We start from the raw sequence: 22,740 nt of genomic DNA on the forward strand, positions 1-22,740 counted from the left end.
TACATTACTCTTGCTTTTGATGATGTGTAAATAAAATACTTGTTACAAATGTTCCAAGGCTACGACACAGGCAATTGCCATGAAACCATAAAAATAATACTGTATAATTGAGTAAACTTACCAAAGTCAATATTCAAATCATCAATAACCCTCCTATAAGCAAAGACAAAGTAAACATCTGCTAAAGCCATGTGTGTAAATCTGTCTTTCACGATGCTCTTGGCAAAGTAACATTTTCCGACTGGTTTTCCTGGATTCTTCATCATCTTGAATTTGGACTTGCTCTCAATGAGTTTTCCGTCAAGTAGAATATCCAAACCATGGTCTATGCTCCAAGACACCTCGACCACCACAAAAACTTTTGTCAAGTATTTGGACTTGTAGTCAGCCTTCACCTAAGCACACAAAAATAATTTCATGTTAAAACTCATCAAATCTATATAACTTTTAGGCAATAAACATTTAGATACCCTGAACTCAGAAGACACCAGCAAAGCATCATCTTTCAACTAAGAACACAACACATACCGCTCAACAACCATTTAAGCAAAATTACAAAAGACACATCCCCTTCCTGCCCCATATATCAACACCCCAATGAAACAGTAACACACCACTTGCTTGAATGTCAACCTCATGAAGACCTGAGATGCACATTCCTCCCACCAAATCTAAGCATAAGTAACACACTATATAGTCACCTGGAACAACCACAAAAGACGTCTAACTTATACGTCATGGCACAAGACCGAAAGGCTAGAGCTCAGGTGGTCGCTGGTTCGGATAAGTAAGTAAGTAAGTAAGATACCCTGAAAATAATATGTACCTCAGTGCGCAATTCAAATGTACGATGTAGTAAAGAGTTTTTATCCTTTGTATTGAGTTTTTTGTCTAAATACCATTAGCTTTAGTCGAAGATGCAAGATGTCTTGTAACAGTTCCTATTTGGTTTTTGAACAACCCCCATAATATTTGCTCAATTAATTCCTATATTCAGTGGGGAAGAAAGTGTCAGTTGGAAAAACATAACATATAAAATTAAAAATAACCTCAAAAACCGTACCTCACTCTACCTTTTTTTCTCCCTAAAATTATCTAAAAAATTTGAATTATCAATTTCAATCCCAACATCATGCAATATGATACTTACCATCCACTCTTTGTTAGCTGTTCGGACACGAGCCACAAGTTTGTTAGATTTCCATCTGATAGATATACCACTGCTATCCTTCGAGTCCGCACCACAGGCAATGATATATCTGTCATTCTTTAAGTCATACAAAGAGACCACAAACTTGACAGTAAGACCATATCTACAATGAGATATATCGCCTAAACAGGTATCTGTTTTTAAAAAAAATAGATTTAGAACATTCATTCAATGTTGCTTCACTTTTGGGAACAAACAGTTCGTACAATGTGATGAAACTTAATCTAAAGACTAATAAATGTTCTGATTGAATCTTTAATTTGCGATTCATAAAGTTTGTATAAGTGCATCATCATCATAAACTCATATTATATATTATGTTAATTATTGTTGTGAACTCACAACACTTCTAGATATGTCAATTTATTGTGTGGGAAAATAAGGGACGATGGCAATTTACAAAATAAGATGAAATGCAAATTTGGCAATTAGAAGTTAACATTTAAAAATATTCCTTCAGTTTTTGACAATAAGCTGCTTTACTCAGTTCTACAGGTAAATTGTGGGACAACTTGCTACAAGAGCTCGGGGATCACGATCGCTCAGTTGGTAGAGCACTCGCTACACACGCAAAGGAACCAAGATCAATATCGGGTGTAGTCGAGATTCTTCTCGTCCACCCAGCAGTGACTAGGTAGCTGGATCTGTTACACCTGGCGGAAAGTCCTTTGCGATAGACTAGCGTCCTATCCAAACGATATCACGCAATTGCTATTGTCACTTGGTACCTTTGTATTAGCCATTTAAGAACAAAATAAATCAATTAATAGAAGACAGACAGGTCATCCCAAGACATCTCATTTTAATTGTATTGATTGAATACTATGAAAATAGGGTGAAAATGAGGAGGAAGGGGAGAGTGAGGAAGAGCTATTAATAAAATTTGAATTTCTATATGAACATTTAACGCTTACCCAAGTCCCTACACTTTCATTTGATATTAAAACAAGCAAGTCCTGCTTACCGAAACCATCCGTTAATACCAAATAATCATCGATGCCATCAAAATAAACGGCATATCCTCCTGCCGGCCCAGCAACCAATTGAGGGTTCCCATATGCCGTCAGGGTTAGAGTCGGGGTCACCACCACCTGTCCTGAGATGCTTATGAATACAACACGTTTGGTTTCAGCAACCACCGATGTCACTGTATGACGGGAAGGAATTTGTACCAGAATTAATTATGAATAGCAATAATTTCTTTTAAATAACATTGTTCGGTTTAACTGTCACTTTTGTGAAACTATGATGTTAATAAACAATTTCAGAACTCAGAAGGTTGACAACAAGCTAAAATAAGTATTTCTCGTTCCCGCATTGGGCAATTTGCATGCATTGCCCTTTCTGTGAAATCCCTTTTGAATTCCCGGTAATGTGAAACATGAAAACTTTGCTTATATATTATTCTAAGAAGATTATGTATGTTTCATTATGAAGTGCATTATGTGTATTGACATCAAAAGAAGCTGTAAGAATATGCAGATGATTAGTTTTAAGTGCTAAGTTAATTTTCCCCTTATGTTATTTATCACACTTATGTGGATTTTGCAATACAGTATTTAAAGAAGAAGAAGAAGAAGAAGAAGAAGAAGAAGAAGAAGAAGAAGAAGAAGAAGAAGAAGAAGAAGAAGAAGAAGAAGAAGAAGAAGAAGAAGAAGAAGAAGAAGAAGAAGAAGAGAAGAAGAAGAAGAAGAAGAAGAAAGAAGAAGAAGAAGAAGAAGAAGAAGAAGAAGAAGAAGAAGAAGAAGAAGAAGAAGAAGAAGAAGAAGAAGAAGAAGAAGAAGAAGAAGAAGAAGAAGAAGAAGAAGAAGAAGAAGAAGAAGAAGAAGAAAGAAGAAGAAGAAGAAGAAGAAGAAGAAGAAGAAGAAGAAGAAGAAGAAGAAGAAGAAGAAGAAGAAGAAGAAGAAGAAGAAGAAGAAGAAGAAGAAGAAGAAGAAGAAGAAGAAGAAGAAGAAAGAAGAAGAAGAAGAAGAAGAAGAAGAAGAAGAAGAAGAAGAAGAAAGAAGAAGAAGAAGAAGAAGAAGAAGAAGAAGAAGAAGAAGAAGAAGAAGAAGAAGAAGAAGAAGAAGAAGAAGAAGAAGAAGAAGAAGAAGAAGAAGAAGAAGAAGAAGAAGAAGAAGAAGAAGAAGAGAAGAAGAAGAAGAAGAAGAAGAAGAAGAAGAAGAAGAAGAAGAAGAGAAGAAGAAGAAGAAGAAGAAGAAGAAGAAGAAGAAGAAGAAGAAGAAGAAGAAGAAGAAGAAGAAGAAGAAGAAGAAGAAGAAGAAGAGAAGAAGAAGAAGAAGAAGAAGAAGAAGAAGAAGAAGAAGAAGAAGAAGAAGAAGAAGAAGAAGAGAAGAAGAAGAAGAAGAAGAAGAAGAAGAAGAAGAAGGAAGAAGAAGAAGAAGAAGAAGAAGAAGAAGAAGAAGAAGAAGAAGAAGAAGAAGAAGAAGAAGAAGAAGAAGAAGAAAGAAGAAGAAGAAGAAGAAGAAGAAGAAGAAGAAGAAGAAGAAGAAGAATAAGAAGAAGAAGAAGAAGAAGAAGAAGAAGAAGAAGAAGAAGAAGAAGAAGAAGAAGAAGAAGAAGAAGAAGAATGGTTGTTTTGATGCATGATAAGCATGTTAGGGAATCATAAATATTTGATTACCATCCACAGACGTCCATACAGATGAAGAGACATTACTGTTACACACCAGGCTGCTGTTGGAGGGGTTGATTGCTCCACTCTCGTAACAAATGTTATCAATCCTGCAAACGTCAGCCTGGTGAGGAAATAATCATGAATAAATATAAGAAATATCAGATAATTTTTCGGTGTTTATTAATTGTAATCAACTTCTTGAATTGGATCAATTTATAATTATAGGATAAGTCTATATATCAGCATATCACCCCGATTTTGGAGGACCTACACTGGCTACCTGTAAAATTTAGAATTGAATAAAAAATACTCACCCATGTTTTTAATTGCTTAAACAATTCTGCTCTTGTTTACCTTAAGGAACTTATCCACCTTTATGAACCCAGTCAAAATTTAAGATCTGCTAATTTAAATATCCTAAGGGAACCCCCAAAATCGTTAGTTTTTCATGAGAAATCCTTTGACCACCATGCCCCCCAACTGTGGAACTCCATCAGTATTGAAACTAAAAATAGTGAAAATCCACTTATCTTTAGAAAACGGTTAAAAACTGAGCTTTTCTGTACGGCATATAATTTGGACTCTTAGTATGTATTTTATTATAATATATTATGTTATCATCGAATTTATGTGGTTTTTAACATGCCCGTTCTATATTTGAGTATGATACATGATGTGTTGATGTAAAGCGCCAGAGTGAGCAATTCTAAATTGGAACTAGGCGCTATATAAATTCATTATATTATATTATTATTATATACAGATTACCTTGATCATTACCTATACCCAATAATCTGTGACGAATGAAATCACGAATTAACTCATCATATTTCTGTTCATTATAGTGGATAAGAATGATTATGTAATAATCTTACGATCTCCCATTCGCTCTGCATAATAATTTGACATGATTAATTTGAATAACGAAAGTTAAAGTGGTAATAAGACACAGAGTATTGACTCAAAACAAAGAAAAAAACATAGATCAAAGTGGAACAAAATTTAGTGTGTGATCGAAAAACTCACACAGAGATAGATTTCTTCCAAGACTTCCTTGTAACCCTTAAATGCTTATGCAATACGCATCGACAAAACCAGTGTTACTCCATAACATCAATTTTAAAAGACTTGATAATTATATAATGTGAAAAGGGAAAAGAAAATAATTGTCAACAAACTTGGCCTTAAACTAAAAAAAAATTTCAAAATAATTTCCTACCCTTTATATAAGTTTCTTTTTTAATACCGATTTATCCCTTGTTTTTATCTAAATTTCCCGCTGTCTTGAGCCTTTGTTAATGAAATATAAAAAAATAATTTAATTTAACCGTTCAGCATTTCTCTGATTTCATCTTGTCCTGTCAAACTAAGCCTATTATAGAGATATTCAATATTTGTTTTAAACATACAAAAGTAGATAAAGGCCTATTTATAACAATAATATAGTAAAATAGCAATGAGTGAAAATGTGCAATAACACAAATAATCCTTCATAAAGAAAAAGACAAAGACTATTAAACTCAAATTAAATAGAATGAATTTCGGGACGTAATGTCAAATATTAAGCTGTGCACTGTAAAATGCATTAAACAAAAGTAAAAAAATCTCTAAAAAAAGAATAAAGCCCTTAACATTGAATGCTTTTGGCTCATATTTTCAGATGTTTGGTTGTTTTTGTTTTTGTTTTTTTTGTTATTTTCGAAGCTGTCATATTAATTTTTATTTATTACTTTTTTCAGTCCACAGCTTCTAGCAGCTTATTATCACTTTGGCTTGTACTAATTTATGTAGAATAATAAGACGATGAAAAAAGGCAGTTATATTCCGTCTTGTCAAGATAAAAGAGGGCAAAAAAGCTTTTGGATTTTAAACATACCCTCAAACGGCATCCAATTGTAGTACAGATCAGACAGTTGGAATCGTAGGAGATGAAAGAGAGTGGGTTACTCTCAGCGTCCCCGTTGTTATTGCTGATGGTGACCTGCCAACTCCCGGTCTCATTCAGGTCACAGCGGACCTTTTGAAGGTTGCGGAATGTAGCATCAAAAACCACTTTGGAGTTTTCATCAACTTTAATCTCAGTCTCAGTGATCTGTTAAAAAGAAAAAAAAATCATTTCTAAATCTATCATCTTTCACTCTTCTCATTTCCCCAAAACCGGATATTCTCCTACTCCTTCCTCATTCTTTTTCTCCTTCTTCTTGTTCTTTTTTGCAAAAAGAATATCTCAATCTACCACCTTTCTCTTTTTCTCCAAGCTTACCATAAACCGTCTCCACAGCCTTCTCCTCCTTTGCCCAAGTCACAATATCTTATTATGTGTAGATTTTAGAAATTGTTATCATTAGTATTATTGTTTTCATTAATCATCTATTACTTATTTCAAGTATTATTCTTCAGCTACATTTTAAGTAACTTACGATTAGTTTCCTGAGGACACACGTCAACCTTCTTGCACTGCTAAAGCTTCGAGCGAATGGGGTACCAATCACAGTAGTTCTCTTACAGCCCTTCCTGTCTTGACGGACATCACAGAATGAGCCCTCCTCGATATAGAAAAGTACTGGAGGTACACTCAAGTTGACGGAACAATCATAGCCAGCATAGCCTTCGTTGCAGAAGCAATTGTATTCTAGAAGAAATAAATTTGTTGAAAAATAAGTAATCATAGGAAATCTTCAAACTTGAGCGGTCTATCATAGGCATAATGCCATATTGAACCCAAAAGCGAGTCTGCTTTTCATTAGCAAACACAAGCACACACGAACATACATAAACGACACACACATAAACACACATGTACGCAGAGACACATGTAGAGAAAAACAAGGCGTATTTCTCTCTCTCTCTCTCTCTCTCTCTCTCTCTCTCTCTCTCTCTCTCTCTCTCTCTCTCTCTGTGTGTGTGTGTGTGTGTGTGTGTGTGTGTATGTGTAAGTGTGTATATACATGATATTTTATACATGCTTACGTTCTTGCCGTCCACCTCCTTATCAATCAACTGGGGCTCCACTGCATCTATTCTATTTCTATTGACGAATTCCCTCCATTTGGTCTCTATCTTCTTCAAGGGACTTTAATTCTGCAAGATCTTTTTCCGACCATAATTCTTGATAGTTCTGGAGGCGGTTCAAATCTCTGCTTATTATTATGTGAATGTTTGGTGCTGGTCAGCCTCGATATTTGTTTTGACCTGATTGTGTGAAGTATGCTTTCGTATCTTTGTTTGCTGGAATAGTGTTGTCTCGTCTGTGTCTGAATAGTCTCCATCGTGTTTCTAATAATGTTTGGGTTGAAGGCAGAGTTTCGTTGCAATTTTTATAAAGTGACTTGTTTGTAATTTGTGTAAGATTGTGAGTGTTAAGCATAATTCTCATCTGCTTTTTATGGAATAAGTTTTTCTTCTTCGTTTTGTATTAGAATCCAAGTTCCTCAGTTATAAATAAGGACATATTTGACAATCGATATGTAGAGCTTGATCTGTGTTGCTATTTTGATGTTGACTTATCTTATCTATATTGTTGTAGATTGATTACGGCAATTATGAAGTGTCGTTTTCTTCTCTGAATATCCTCCTTTTATCCAATTAGTGATCCCATTGTTTTGTCTCGTGCAGGCTATTTCCCATTTTGAACAAAGCATTATGTTTGTCCATTCCATGAAAATTTGTTTGAAGCTGATGAAGTCGATGCCATCCTCGTAAACAATTTCTGACAGAAGTTAATTTTCAAATGTGGTTTGTAGGTAGGCGCTTTCTTACATCTCTTAGATAGTGCATTTTACATATACTGAAATAGCAAGATTGGGCTGAAGCTATCCCCTTAAGGAGTGCCGATGGTGCGAATACTCTCTCACACACGCGCGCGCACACACACACACACACACACACACACACATACATACATATTATATATATATATATATATATATATATATATATATATATATATATATATATATAGAGAGAGAGAGAGAGAGAGAGAGAGAGAGAGAGAGAGAGAGAGAGAGATAGATAGATAGATAGATAGGTATGTAGGTAGAGAAAGAGAGATAGAGAGAGAGAGAGAGAGGGAGAGAGACAGAGAGAGAGAGAGAGAGGAGAGAAAGAGAGAGAGAGTTAGAGAAAGAGAGAGAGAAAAAGATAATGAGTGAGAAAGAGAGAGAGAGAGAGGGAGAGAGAGAGAGAGAGAGAGAGAGAGAGAGAGAGAGAGGAGAGAAAGAGAGAGGGAAAGAGTGAAAGAGATAGATATGTAGAGAAAGAAAATGGGTAAGAATTACTTAGACACCGCCCATTTCCACTGCAGTCATTAGGACAGAACAGAATTTCTTTGACCACGACTTGTATGATGATCTGGGTGAAGCATTGCACACGGATGTTTGCCAACATGGTTTCAATCCACCCCTTGTCATCCGTCATCTGAAAGTGTGCACACATGTCATATACTTCATAAATTTAAATATTGGTAGTTAAGCTATGAAGTTTTAGTAGTGTACCTTAAAATTAAATCTAAATACCCATATATTTTTTAGGAACTAATGACAGATTTTCCATGGTTATGAAAGCCTTGCAATTGCTGAAGAATTCTTATTTAGGCATGCATATTCTGCACATCCCTACATTCCTACACATCGAGCACACCCATTTATTTTATTTCCAAGCTAAACACAATATGAGTATGAAAATTTACAATTTATAAAGACTTTAATGTAAAACATTGGTGTTTGGATTTAATGATGAAATAAGTGTTTGACAGTCTGAAATCGACATATATACAATGCTAAAATGAGTTAAGTTGCATAAAGGTAGTTTGGCGTTTGTCTCATTTCATTTGTTTCCATGAAGGAAATTATTAGTTTTATCAAGGTCGAAAAACTAGCATCCCATATTTCAAATAATTTTTAATTTGAATTCATTTTTAAACAACTGTTTTATCCCGACATAAAGTCAGATTGAGAGTGTATACTATGTCTGTCATTTGGCCCACCGTGGAGTCACCACAACAAATATAAAAACACAAATTATGGCAATGCTAACCTTGATATCCTCAACACAATTCTCGAGAGCCAGATCAATATCTACGTTCAGGTCTGTAGAGTTGCATCCTGCTCCTGCCAAGGTTGAGGCACGGATGCCCGCCAGACAAAACTCGTTGGCTTGTTCTAGAGTGATTCCTGACTCAGTGGGCCATAATGAATCCTGTGGAAAATATAGCGTGTCCGATTATTTCCTTGGAGTTAGTAATTCTGGTTGTGTTGGTGATGACAGTGAGAATGATATAAGTGGTGATGGCGTTCATGACAACTACGATGATGTCGCTGTTTAAGATGATGGTGATCTTGCTGATGTTGTTTAAAAAGTGGTATGAACTCCAAAACAGTGTTTATAGGAATATTATACCTCTAATAATATCTAATAATTTTTGTGACGACGACGACGATGATGATGATGATGATACTGATAATAATGATAATAATAATGATGATGATAATAATAATAATAATAATAATAATAATAAGAAGAAGAAGAAGAAGAAGAAGAAGAAGAAGAAGAAGAAGAAGAAGAAGAAGAAGAAGAAGAAGAAGAAGAAGAAGAAGAAGAAGAACAACAATAATTTTAATAATAATGATGATGATGATGATGATGATGATGATGAGGATGATGATGGTGTTGTTGTTGTTGGTGGTGGTGGTGGTGGTGGTGGTGGTGGTGGTGGTGGTGGCGACATTATAGTATTAATGACAGTGTCTGTGGTAGTGGTAATGGTAGTGAATATGTTTCAAAGGTAACTATAAGATGAAGAGAAGGAGCGAAGATGAGTGAAAAGATAGAAAATAGAGAGTGAAAAAGGTAAATGGCCAATTACCTTGGCTACAAAAGTATAATTTTCGTCATATTCGAAGTAATCTATGATAATTTCGTCATCAAAGCAGTGCTCAGGTTCATCAGCTACGTCTAATACTTCTTGTGTAATGTCCTCATCTGAAATAACAGGAGAAAATTACGAGAATATCTTAAAGGCTTACTACGATAATATAACTTAATATCATTAATTCATAACTCAATATTGAATCAATTATGATATATCAAAATTGTTTCGAATTATCAGAAACATAGCCATCAATAAGATTCAAATCTTAATGATTTAAACCGTTTGTCGATCGATTTCTTAAAGTGATCAATAAAAGGAACGAAGTTGCCGCCACTCAGATCTTTTTTATTGATTTTAGACAGCCATTTTACTGATAAGTTCTCACTAAACTATATCAATCACTCTATAAATAAGGTTACAAGGTTACACATAATTTTGTGTGTTGGTATATCATATCTGGCTGGCTGTGTGTGTATTTTACCTTAATGCACAGCATCAATAAATAGACCTTTTTGTCTTAAAATGAATGCAAATCCAAATACATGTATTAACGATACGATGAACAAAAGATTTTGTTTCAGTTTGGTATTGCAACTTGAAATATAAATTGTCAATTTATCAACTCTCGTAAAAGTAACAAAAAATAAATGTAAAAAATACTGTTGGTCCAGGTTATACAATCATTAACAATATTCTTAAACTGAATTAAGTCCCTTACGCCCTCTACACTTTAAGCTTGGGAATTCCAAAGTTATTAATCTCCTCTCGTATGAAATGGATTCCAACCCCAAAACCAATCTTGTTAAGAATAGGGGTGGGGCAGCGATGCACAGTTATGGTCCTTGCTCTATACCCAGTTGGTATCGAGTTCGGTTTCCCCTGTCGCATTGTATAACGTAGGACAATTGGAATGGGCCCAAAAGAAAAAACATTCTCATTGGTGATTGATGAGGGGATTTAAAAAATTATTTTCCTAATTACACACACACACACACACACACACACACACACACACACACACACACACACACTAGCATACACATACAATCCCGCACACCATTTTTCTTTAAGTCATTATCATCTTCAATGTTTCGGAAGTGAAAATCAGGCATTCCAGTAACACTTACATATTTTCCTGTTTCCACCAGGTATACTCGAGTCCTGCTTACAGTCAACAATGTACTCCTCATCGCTACACACGTCGGTTTCGCCAAAGGAGCAAGTACAGTATTTATCTACTTGGACCTCAACTGTTTCTTCAGGACAATACCCAATGTACAGACCATCCTCTTTCTTCACTCTGATAAAAAGATCATTTGGTCATAGTATAGTGTATACCTATGTAAGCAACGAGAAAATGTTGTCAATTGCCTGTTCATAAGATATATACTGTTAATAAACAATAAATAGAACTGTGTAAAAGTTTCTTGAAAATGAAAAATTGACAATAATAAATTTATAACTTTTTTTCGTTTTGTATTCTTTTGTGCTGTATTTTTGAATTGCTGTTTTCAACAATCTCAATAAAATAAAACAACATTTTGAAATCATTTATAGCGGTCTATTAACAGATATGCACAATTACATTTACTATTCATGTCTATTCGTTTGGAAACGTATTACATTTGTCAGTTGATGGTATCACAGTTTATTGGCTTCCGGCAATATGAAAATCAATCAAATCCGCCATAGAACAAGTCACGCAGCATGTTTCTCTATTTAGTTTTGAATTGTGAGCAAATAACAATAAACTCAACAAGCAAAACTTTACACTTAAATCTTTAAAATTGCGAATATGCATAAGGGTGGAAATATTTAGGAAGCGTATCAGAAGCTCATTTTTAAAAAAGGAAAGCAAATTTCCCCGGTTAATTTTTTTCCACATTACGTTATAGTTTCATATTTTTTTATAACTTCTACCTTTACTAGCAAACATTATTTTAGAACCTTCAAAAATCAAATTTCTCAATTTCTATCGATTGAGTTAAAATTTTTCACTGCAATGAATTGTTTTTCGATGTTATTTGTCATAGATTGAAATGATTCTTATTTAAATTTTTTAACTCTGGATTTTTTTTTATTGCATTTAATCATTTAATCGAATAATTTTTTATACCTCCAATATTCTGAAAAGGCCGTTTGTTGACGACCACGAACTGTGAGGTCAATCCCGTCCCTGGATGTAAATTCGTTTGATTTGTCATCATCAAAAGAGCCACAGAGACCCTCGGTGTGCCCGAAGTCCGCGGAAGATGCCGTGATGAACAAGTTGAGGAAGTTTCTGTTTCCAGCATGTACAATGACAGTCGTTCCAGTGGGAAGCACAACCTATTACAAAGAAATAAATAGAGTGGTTTAATGCTAAGTATAAACAAATGTAGTGGACTTCGATAGATCACATAAGTCAAAGTGATACTAAGCCGCTAGAAGCTGTGGATAGTAAAAACGAATAAACAAAAGGAATATAACAGCTAACATTGTTTTTTGTTGTTGTTGGTGAAGAAGGGTTTTGAGCCCGAAACGTTCTGTGTTTGGTATTTTGTTCTTTTTTGAGGATGTTATATTCATCTTTGTTAATTAATTTTTAAAAGATCATTTACATCACAATGCAGATGTTTATTTTGGTTTATAAACTCTTCACCTGCCAGCCAAAAAGATGCAGCAGCAAACTGTACAAAACCATTATAGCCGACAGGCGAGAAGAGCTTCGTTTTAATAATCTTCATTAGGTTGTGAATGTTGTACTTGACCATCTCATATTCAAGCCAGATAATCCATCATGGTTTTGCAAGATATAGCAAATGGTAGAAACATGTCACATTCGATAAATCTCTACATTAATTCTACATTATTTTCCCTGAAGATGCCCAAATCAAGAAATCTAATCATTCACCCTTAACAAAATCATTTAGACGCAATTAGTAAAATCATAAGTAAAAACTGTCAATTTTATTGGGGTTTTTATTAAATTTTTTTTTCAATATACTATTGACGCATTATAAACCTGACAATTTAAAAGCATATTATTGACATGGTTTTGATAATACTCTAAAGGACTGGCAAATATTCTCAACAGCACATATTCTTTTTCTCACGTTCTTCAAAATACTTTATTTATTCTTTTAAATTAGTAGTGCAGGGGTTGTTATTTTCTAATTGGTATTATAAATATTGTATATTTTATATCTTTAAATTATCAGATACGTTTGTTCACATTTGGAAAGCATTATTTCAAAATGATACCTATAGACATTAAAGGAAGCTAAAGAAGAATATCATTTGTTTAACACTTTATTTTACTTTATAACAAAAGGTTCATATTGTTCAATTGGCATTTTGGCCCTTTGTATCAAGTGATTACTGTAGTCCCGGTGTGGATATTTCTTCTGAATAGTTACCATTCGAAGTCTTACTTCTTGAACAATAGTGTTAACAAAAATAAATGGACAAGTTCATGAAACGCTTTGAATCTATTTGATAGACATTCTACTCATTATTAAATTTCTTACATGATATTCACTTCCTTGATTGAACTCTTGGATTCTGAGACTGGGATTGACATCACCGTTCTTTAACAGTTTAACAGTGACAGGGGAATTGGGAGAGTCTGTTCTTGCTCCACAGCGATCAATGAGGACCACATCATCTTCCACCTTCACGGCAACAGCACAGTTGCAGGATGCTACGTTTCTATTACATTTGCGATAGAATGCATGTACTGTGTATGGCAGAGTTGTGTGACGATACAACACAAATTCTCCCTCCTTGTAATTGTCGTATTTTCTGTAATAAAAATGGTAAACTATGCATTTCAAAACATTTCAGCACTGGAACATTCTACCAATAAGAACTACTAAGATTTAGCTTATCCCACTATTGATTAAATGCTTAGATTGTTCCGATGAAGAATGAATTCATCTTTAACAATAAAAAATAGATTTAAATGTACCAATTTATACACATGCTATTTTCAACGTCATTGACAACACTTTTACTTTCTCACAAAGACAAAGGATTAAAAACGTTTATTCCTAAAAATCACATCTCAGACTTTATAAATATTTAAGAATTTAAAGAAATACCTAAAAAAATGAATTTTTATAACAAAAATGTCTTTATATTATATTAGAAATTTTAGAGAACAAATACAGATCAACCAAGTAAAATATGCAAGATGTAACCAATACTTACACGCCGTCAAATGTTTGCATGTGAGGATCGTTGACTGAATGGCATTGTCTTCCTTGGTCTCTATCAAGGACAGTAACCTGAAATAGACCAAGAAATATCAAATGAATGAAAAAAGAGACAATGTTTGAAGTTAATGGTATTTTTCATCAATATTCATCGGACGAATATTAAGTTAAAACCATCAATGAACGATAACGTTTGCTAGCTTGTTTTGTCAATTTGTTGGACCGTTATGAAGTGCGGTGATAAGGACATGTTGATTGTTACTCCTCATTGATGTTTTATAAAGCAATAAAACCATGTACGACAATGATTATTCTTTAAACAAAATGACTACCTCTTCCGATATACTAAGACCATAGCTATAGTCGAAAATAAACAAAACAAATAGTATAATGAATGGACAATTCACATAGCAAAACTAGTTTACCTTTAGTTGTTGACTAATCAGGAAAGAGGCAACAGATGCACATTGCAGGGATACGGATACGTTGAGCCTACCAGTGACATCTCCATCTCGAATGCTATCCACAGTGGCCATCACAGGAACCATGACTCCTGTCATCCAATCACTTGTATTGATGGAACGTTTGCAATCACTTATGCCATCACCTCTAACCACAACTTGCCTCAAGTCATTGCCATTGGGACATAATTGTTCTCCATCAAAGTCACCCACGGTCAAGGACACATCTAAGCTAGCTTCGTGTGAAACCCTTGCATCAAGTGCACATAATAGATACATTGGGACGTTTGACTTGACGGTCACGTGAGATGGAGCTGCTCCTTCAATAAGAGTTAATACGGTTGTTTCAACCTGTTAGAAAAATAAAAGAATCGGTAGATATCAGAGACGAACGATAGACATTTTGAGGGGGTGACTATTACTATTCACTAAGTCTCATTTCATCGTTTAGAGCAAATTAAAAGTCGAGAAAATGTATGGGTGGTATGGGGAATACGCCAATGAAAACTCTCTCTCTCTCTCTCTCTCTCTCTCTTCTCTCTCTCTCTCTCTCTCTCACACACACCAATGCTATCTTTTATTTTTCTCTCTCTCATTCTCTCTCTCTCTCTCTCTCTCACCAATGCTATCTTTTATTCTCTCTCTCTCTCTCTCTCTCTCTCTCTCTCTCTCTCTCTCTCTCTCACACCAATGCTATCTTTTATTTTTCTCTCTCTAATTCTCTCTCTCTCTCTCTCTCTCTCTCTCTCTCTCTCTCTCTCTCTCTCACCAATGCTATCTTTTATCTTTTCTCTCTCTCTCTCTCTCTCTCTCTCTCTCTTTCTATCTATCTATCTATCTATCTATATACTCATATCTCTCTCTATCTCTCTCTCTCACACACACACACACACACACACGCACACACACACACTTTCTATGTCCCTTATTATTTTCTTGATATTAGCTAATTGATTATTAAGTATATCAAACTGTGTGCCATGTATTTATCTCATAATTCATTTCAATGTATTTCCCAATGTATTTTCATGAATCGGTCACACGATATAGATGTAATAAAGAAGAAAAACCAATACATACCTTAACGGATATTTCAAAAGTGGTAGAGATTGTCGGCCCACTGAGATCCTTGCAGTTGTACACAAAACATGGTGTAACTGAGCATGAGATCTAATAAAAATAATAAGAAATGCCGTGAGTAAAGTGTCATAAACTAACATCTAAGTTGGGTTTTTTTATACATTGGACAATAATATGAGAACTCCTTACAAGCGAAAAATATGAAAAGTACAGAGATATGCTTGAAAGTAAGTATCAGGATCATTGAGTGGTAGAATTGGTTGTTTTGGTGATGACAGATAGTGGCAGAGTTACTGATAATGGCGGAAGTAGTTGTATTAGTAATAATAGAAATAGTAGTAGTAGTAGTAGTAGTAGTAGTAGTAGTAGTAGTAGTAGTAGTAGTAGTAGTAGTAGTAGTAGTAGTAGTAGTAGTAGTAGTAGTCGTAATGATTATAATAATAATATATACTTTATTCATCCAAAAAATGGAAAATCGTTTAGTAGTAGTTGTAGTAGTAGTAGTAGTAGTAGTAGTAGTAGTAGTAGTAGTAGTAGTAGTAGTAGTAGTAGTAGTAGTAGTAGTAGTAGTAGGAGCAGTAGTAGTAGTAGTAGTAGTAGTAGTAGCATGGGCGGTGATGATAACAGTTATAGCTGAAGAAGAGAGAGAGGATGTAAAGAACGACTAGAAGTAGTGCTAGAACAGTGGTAGAAATCGTAGTTGCGGTACTCATTGCTGAAACAGTTGTTTTAGTTTTTATCATGATATTTTTATTTATCTCTGCAAATGTCATATTATCTTACAACTGATCCAAATGTTCCATTGCCAAATGTATCCTCGTCCAAAATGTCCGAATCCTCTTTCCCACCAACACTGGCTTCACGAACAACTCGTCCATCTACGCTCCAAATAACTCCATATGACACGTCTCCGCGATTCAGGCTATTGAAGTAGCACACAAAGTCTGTGGCATTGTGGTATTCCACACGGATTTTAGGTGGAGACGGCAGCGTTGGCATGTCTGTTTTTTGGAAGGGGAAAAATCACAATTTTTGTATAAATCGATCTATACGAGTATTTCAATATCACATGTGGCCCATAGCCACAAAACATCATCGTGCTGGGTTGGTTCAAATGCAAAATATTGAATGTATATTTTTTAAACAGATTTAGTTAAGACTATGAGCTTTATTGTTGACAATGGATAAAGTTTTTTTAAAGGAGCAAAAACTAAAATCTCACATTTCTAGTCATTAAAAATCAAAATTACATTTTGGCATCTGGTTAATCCCGACATAATACCGTTTTAAAATAATTTGTCACAAATGCACCTCTCTGAATAAACAAGGGATATTTATTACAAAGAAAAAACGATATTATAGTTAAATCATGTCTAGACATAAAATATAGGCTGTCAAAGCATTACATTCTAAACTTGAACTAATTCTTTGATTCTTATTTTGTCATAATTTTGTCAACCTTAAAGTCATGGTTTTGGTTTCCCCAGTTCAGTTTTCACACTTAATACTGAATGCAAAGAAATATGCACAAAATAATGTGATCAATTTTCAGTAAAATACACATACACAAACATGTACAAATCCAAATAGAAACACACACGCACCCACAGACAACAGACACACACACACATACAAACACACAACAAACATATTCACATAAACAACACACACTCTCTCTCTCTCTCACTCTCTGTCTCTCTCTCTCTCTCTCTCTCTCTCTCTCTCTCTCTCTCTCTCTCTCTCTCTCTCTCTCTCTTTCATATTAATAACAATCTACAAACCTGTGATTATTCCAAGGATGTCAAGGACAGGTCTTGGGCCCGAGAATATTTGCAGACCTCCAAAGATCATTTTGAAGAAACAAGTGTCATCCATCGGACTGCCTCCAATTGTCAAATTCGCAACGGCGGTCGTCTGGAAATCGAGAGACGTGTAGTCCACAGTCTGGTATTTCTGGCCATTCCAGGATGCCTGGAGACCCAGTGATGCTGACCAGCTTATTTCTACTTGGATGTACCTGTCAAAAATTCATAAATCTAAAATTTAGATTACGTACTATTTTTTTTAAATTCATGCTGATAAAGCAGAAATGTGAAAATATAATTTTGATTCATCAGAACATATAACTCTCATCGGGGTCTCAATAGCTCAGTTGGTAGAGCACTCGCTTAGCACACGAAGGGACCGAGATTGACCTTGGGTGAAGTCGAGATTTGATTCTGACTTTCTTGCCCTGCCTGTGGTGATTGAGTAGTTTAGTTATTAGATTGGATGGATGGACCAGGATAAACTCCGGTTCTATGACAAAAGTACTAGAAGTTGGGACTATTTAAAAAACACCCTGTAAAAGACAATGGGACAATTGGCCCAATTTAAAAAGAAAAGAAGTTTTTACCTATTCATAGCAGGTTTGCCGGTCTTCAGCACCCATTCTCTGTCCAAGTAGCGTACAGCTACCCACATCCATCCATCGCACTCATATAGAGCCAATCCAGAACTTTCCCTGTTAGCAAAGTTGTATAGAATATGTCCTCCGGGACAAATAGACGTCATGCGTACGTGGAATTTGATAGTGAATCCGAGAGATCCTGATCCAAAACCAATCAGATTGACGTCAGTCTTGGAAAAGACGACAGTGTCGTTAACAGTATGTAGCTCCACAGATTTTTCTCCTCCGTAGCCCTGGACCAATTTTGCTTGACCATTAAACTGAGGAAGGACTCCAGACTTGCTGTCCATCGGGTATGTTTTTTTGTAAACCATCAGTTCTGGAAAATAAAAGAATAGGTAAATAAATGACACAATACCTATATCTGACATTTTTTCGGTCTAAACCAGACGTCAAAATGTAAGTTCAAAGTAAGATGCTTTCAAATTTTTAAAAGTCAAGTTTTTTACTCCTTAGAACACTAACATTAATTCCCCTCATTAAAGCATAATTACCTAACCCAACTCTTTAATTTTGGGGGATAAATCTAATTCTTTACAACTAAAAAATACTGACATAGTACCGTTTTGAGGCGATTGTATTGAGGTTTTATTTCTGTCGCTTTTGGCATTCCACAACACTCCATATGTTTAAAATATCAAATTGGATATATGAAAATACTATTGATTTAATAGAGATTATGGCATAGATATTGATATTGATCACAATTAGCGAATACTTATTGCCAAATTGCATTCGACAGTATCGATAGGTAGGTTATATGGAAAATACTACATCATTACGCATGCCAGAAACTATTATATAAATCGTTTTAACTATTAATATGACCGAGCAAGCTGCAAAGTAATCAATAATGGAAAACGTTGAGGTCAAAACTGGAGTCGGGCAGATATGGCTTCTTTTGCCAATAATGTTTCTAACAGTATCGGCATCATATGACAGGACAGATTCTCTAACACTGCAGTGCTAGAAAGAGCGAACTCCCTCAGTATGCATCTCGTGCTCTCCCAGCGACGTTCGCGATAGCTTGGTCACGTACACAGGGTGGACGATGCGCGCATACCTAAAGACATCATGTACGGTGAACTTGATTCTAGACGTTGACTAACCGGCCGTCCAGCTCTGCGTTTCTATGATGTCTGCAAATGAGACATGAAACTGACAGGCAAACACATGGGAATCGCTTGCTGACGACCACAGTGGCTGGAGATATGCGGTGAGGGAGGGAGTGAAGAGAGGTGAGGGGAGGAGAAAAAAGAAGTTTGAGGAGAGAAGAGCATGGAGGAATGAGAGGCAGCAGAACCAAAATACCAAAAACACTGTCAAACTACGTGTGCAGCAACTGCTGAGTCATACCCGTCGCTGCTCTCAACAAGACTGATGAGACCAAAGTCATACAAGGCGCAAATCATCGTTTCTTGAGACAGAAGGATGCCTACTACTATCTCTAACAGTAATTGACTGGATAATATGCAGTGCTGTGGGAGATAGAGAGAATAACATGAAATCTGACTCAATATCTATAAGACCTTGGCTTAGCTAGCCAATGTTTATTGTCACAATCCCATCAACTTTTACAATAAAAATACGGACTTGTCAAGGAAGCAGCACAGACTGGCTTAAGAATAAACACACACAAAAACAGAGGTGATGAGATTACTGAACTACAACACAACACCCATCTCAGTAGATGGAAACAATCTGAAGGACGTAGACACATTTACATATTTGGACAGCATTGTTTCAAAATCTGGAGGAACAGTTGAAGACATAGAAGCTAGAATAGGAAGACATGCAATTTTTGCCCTCAGACCTATATGGAAATCATCAAATCTATCTAAAACAAATTTACACTATACATCACTAACGTAAAAGCAGTCCTTCTGTATGGATCAAAAACATGGAGAGTGAACAATACACTTTGTAAACAGATGTCTTCGAAAGATAATCGATACCAGAAAATTAGTAATAAAGACCTGTGGTTAAAAGTTGGACAAGAGGAAATTAGCAAACAAATCTCAACAAGAAAATCGAAATTAATTGGTCACACTATCAGAAAACCAACAATAGACATTACGAGATAATCTGAGGACTGGAACCCTCAGAGAAAAAGGATGGTTGGGAGGCTAAAGAAAACATGGAGAATGTCTTATAAGGAAGAAGTGAAGTTAGCAGGAATATCCTGGGGAGAGATGAAGAAGAAGACAAAGAACAGAATACGGTGGAGATGAACTGTTGATGCCTTATGTTCCATAAGGAATGTAAAGGATTAAATGGTATTGCCAAATTGTGTCATGAACATTTTAAAGTAAAAAATAAAATAGAGATTTGTCTCAAAACAATAACACATTTTTCAGCCCAGGTCTTCATTAGATCGTTTGTACTCGTATTATCGTATTTGAAAGAAGATAGTTATTCATAAATGAATCTAATTACGATCAAAGAAAATTCTTGTGATTTTTCCTCAACTGGGATTGTATGCTCACTTCACTCCGGAATTAAGTATGCCTCGTGTGAAAAAAAAAAAACAACTAAAAGACTTGGAAATTTCCTTTGACATTTTTAATATCCTTCAATTATTCTTTGTTCTCTGGCTCAATTATCTTAGCTCCATTCTTATGTACATTATCATTACTAATAAGGTTGTTGTTGTGGTAATCATTAATATCATTATCACTATCATCGTCATCATCATCATCATCATCATCATCATTATTATTATATTTATTAATATACATTTTATTATTTTATTATTATTATTATTATTATTATTATTATTATTATTATTATTATTATTATTATTAGTAGTAGTAGTAGTAGTAGTAGTAGTAGTAGTAGTAGTAGTAGTAGTAGTAGTAGTAGTAGTAGTAGTAGTAGTAGTAGTAGTTGTTGTTCTTGTTGTTGTATTAACATAATCATCGCCCTCATCATTATCATCATCATCATTAACATCATCATCATCATCATCATCATCATCATCATCATCACCACCATCATATTTTTTGTAAATAACACCATCAACACCAACATCACATCTCCAAACGTATTATTGACAATACCAACAATATAAAAATTTTCATCACCATCATCATCATCAGCAGCAGCAGCAGCATCATATATCATCATCATCATTATCATCATAATCATCATCACCATCATCATAATCATCACCATCACTATCAGCAACATTAGTGCGGGGCGGTCCTTGGCAAGCTTAAGGACCACGGTCCTACGGTCCTTGGGAAATGAAGACCGCAAGGACCGGTCCTAGGACCGGTCCTTTTCGACATTGAACATTCCTGAGAGACTGTTGGAAATTCGAACCGGTTTGACCTTTGAGAGTGTGGGATCGTTCATTCTTGAACCGTTAAAGACCGCTACACAATGAAAACCGTGGCCTACAGGAGTAAAACACACGGAGTAGTCACACTCATTTCAAATTGTAACCTAATTAGAGAAGAGGGGTGATGCCTTCTTTATTTGCTCACCGTACTTCATTGTTACTTCGATAATTTAATAAAATTTGAAATTTATCCCCATTAACGGAGATAATGGCATCGCCCAAGGCGTTGATCGAGTTGTCGGTGGCGTTGATACACACACACAACTCCTACCCCCCCCCCCCCCCACACACACACACACATTAGAGGGCAGCGAGCATTGAAGAGTAAGAGAGAGACGTGAAGTTATAATAAGAGGGGGTGGATGAGGTGATAAGAGGGGTCGATGGTGACTTTTCGCCAGATCTAACAAACTCAGCTACCCATTCATTGCTGAGTAGACAGGGATTCAGAAAAAAATCGACTGCACCCGGGATCGATCTCTGGCCCTTTGCGTATAAAGAGAGTGCTCTATCAACTGAGCTATCGGGGTCCCCAAATATTCTATTGGACTTTTTTAAAATTCAGACGTTATAACTGGGTTTTTTGGAAGGAAGAAACTAATGAAACTCATATTATTTGATTAGTAATAACACCAAACGAAATTTTAATATTATTGTATTATTTTAAATGCGATAGAAAGGAGTGGTGACAAGAGATGGACAAAAGAAAACAAAAAATCGGATTTGCTACTTGCTAGGTTCGACACACACACACACACACACACACACACAAACACACACATCTTTTGTAGTCACATACATTTCAAACAATAACCCATTAGAGAAGAGGGGTCATGCCTTCACCATAGATCATTGTCATTGCGATCATTATGGTGTAGTAAATTTTGAAATTTACCCCGTATAATGGAATCGTCCAAGGCGTGCGCCTCCTGTTCCCCCATCTCACACACGAAAGGGCGGTTTGCGGAGTGGAGGTTGGTGGTCGTCTGCCTGTATGGTCATCTGTGTCGTTTAGTGTATGGTAAAGGGGGGTGGGTGCGATTAATTAAGTGGGATGGGTGGTGATTGGTGGAAGATAGGCAACCGAAGCAACGAATCGCTGGGGAAGTAGTAGGCTATGGCGCGAGACCGTAGGACCGTGGTCCTTGCAAGGACCGCCCCGCACTAGTTGAAAGGTGATAAGAAGTGAGGACCGGCGCCGGTCTTCCCCTCTGGGACCGGTCTTCGGTTCACAGCTAAAAGACCGTCGGACCGCGGTCCAGACCGGTCTTCAGCGCGGCACTAAGCAACATTAACAACAGCGACAAGAAAAACAACAAAACCAATAACATGACATGTTCATAATTTACCGTGTATGATATTCCAAGAGTCTGTGGAGTTACTAGATTTGCAATAGCGTCTTGCATCATCAGGGAACACATCACTGTCCAGGTAACACTTGTCATTGATGACACATATGTTGGTCTGCCAGAAGAAAGGTTGTGTTATGATAAATGGAAATAGATATATTGTGAG

The 22,740-nt window shown here is 35.7% G+C and overlaps 1 protein-coding gene across 4 annotated transcripts in view; it reads right to left on the reverse strand.

The window, feature by feature from the left end:
* Window positions 1-22,740, reverse strand: part of LOC144964570 (uncharacterized) — a 247,857-nt gene that overhangs the window by 76,149 nt on the left and 148,968 nt on the right. For all 4 annotated transcript variants that reach the window (XM_078898999.1, XM_078898998.1, XM_078899001.1 and 1 more), the window contains exons 103-121: window positions 22,575-22,689; window positions 17,829-18,201; window positions 17,215-17,450; window positions 16,217-16,434; window positions 15,434-15,523; window positions 14,318-14,704; window positions 13,888-13,964; window positions 13,206-13,479; window positions 11,813-12,024; window positions 10,824-10,996; window positions 9,691-9,806; window positions 8,862-9,023; window positions 8,105-8,243; window positions 6,248-6,459; window positions 5,704-5,919; window positions 3,834-3,948; window positions 2,175-2,357; window positions 1,151-1,344; window positions 122-395 (exon numbers count right to left, since the gene is read on the reverse strand). In XM_078898999.1, the coding sequence (XP_078755125.1) occupies window positions 122-395; window positions 1,151-1,344; window positions 2,175-2,357; window positions 3,834-3,948; window positions 5,704-5,919; window positions 6,248-6,459; window positions 8,105-8,243; window positions 8,862-9,023; window positions 9,691-9,806; window positions 10,824-10,996; window positions 11,813-12,024; window positions 13,206-13,479; window positions 13,888-13,964; window positions 14,318-14,704; window positions 15,434-15,523; window positions 16,217-16,434; window positions 17,215-17,450; window positions 17,829-18,201; window positions 22,575-22,689 (3,766 nt within the window). The remainder of the gene's footprint in view (window positions 1-121; window positions 396-1,150; window positions 1,345-2,174; window positions 2,358-3,833; window positions 3,949-5,703; window positions 5,920-6,247; window positions 6,460-8,104; window positions 8,244-8,861; window positions 9,024-9,690; window positions 9,807-10,823; window positions 10,997-11,812; window positions 12,025-13,205; window positions 13,480-13,887; window positions 13,965-14,317; window positions 14,705-15,433; window positions 15,524-16,216; window positions 16,435-17,214; window positions 17,451-17,828; window positions 18,202-22,574; window positions 22,690-22,740) is intronic.

The sequence above is a fragment of the Berghia stephanieae genome, chromosome 2 (genome assembly GCF_034508935.2).
Source record: "Berghia stephanieae isolate SIO BIC M18660-M18661 chromosome 2, UCSD_Bste_1.3, whole genome shotgun sequence".
Taxonomy (NCBI): Eukaryota; Metazoa; Mollusca; class Gastropoda; order Nudibranchia; family Aeolidiidae; genus Berghia; species Berghia stephanieae.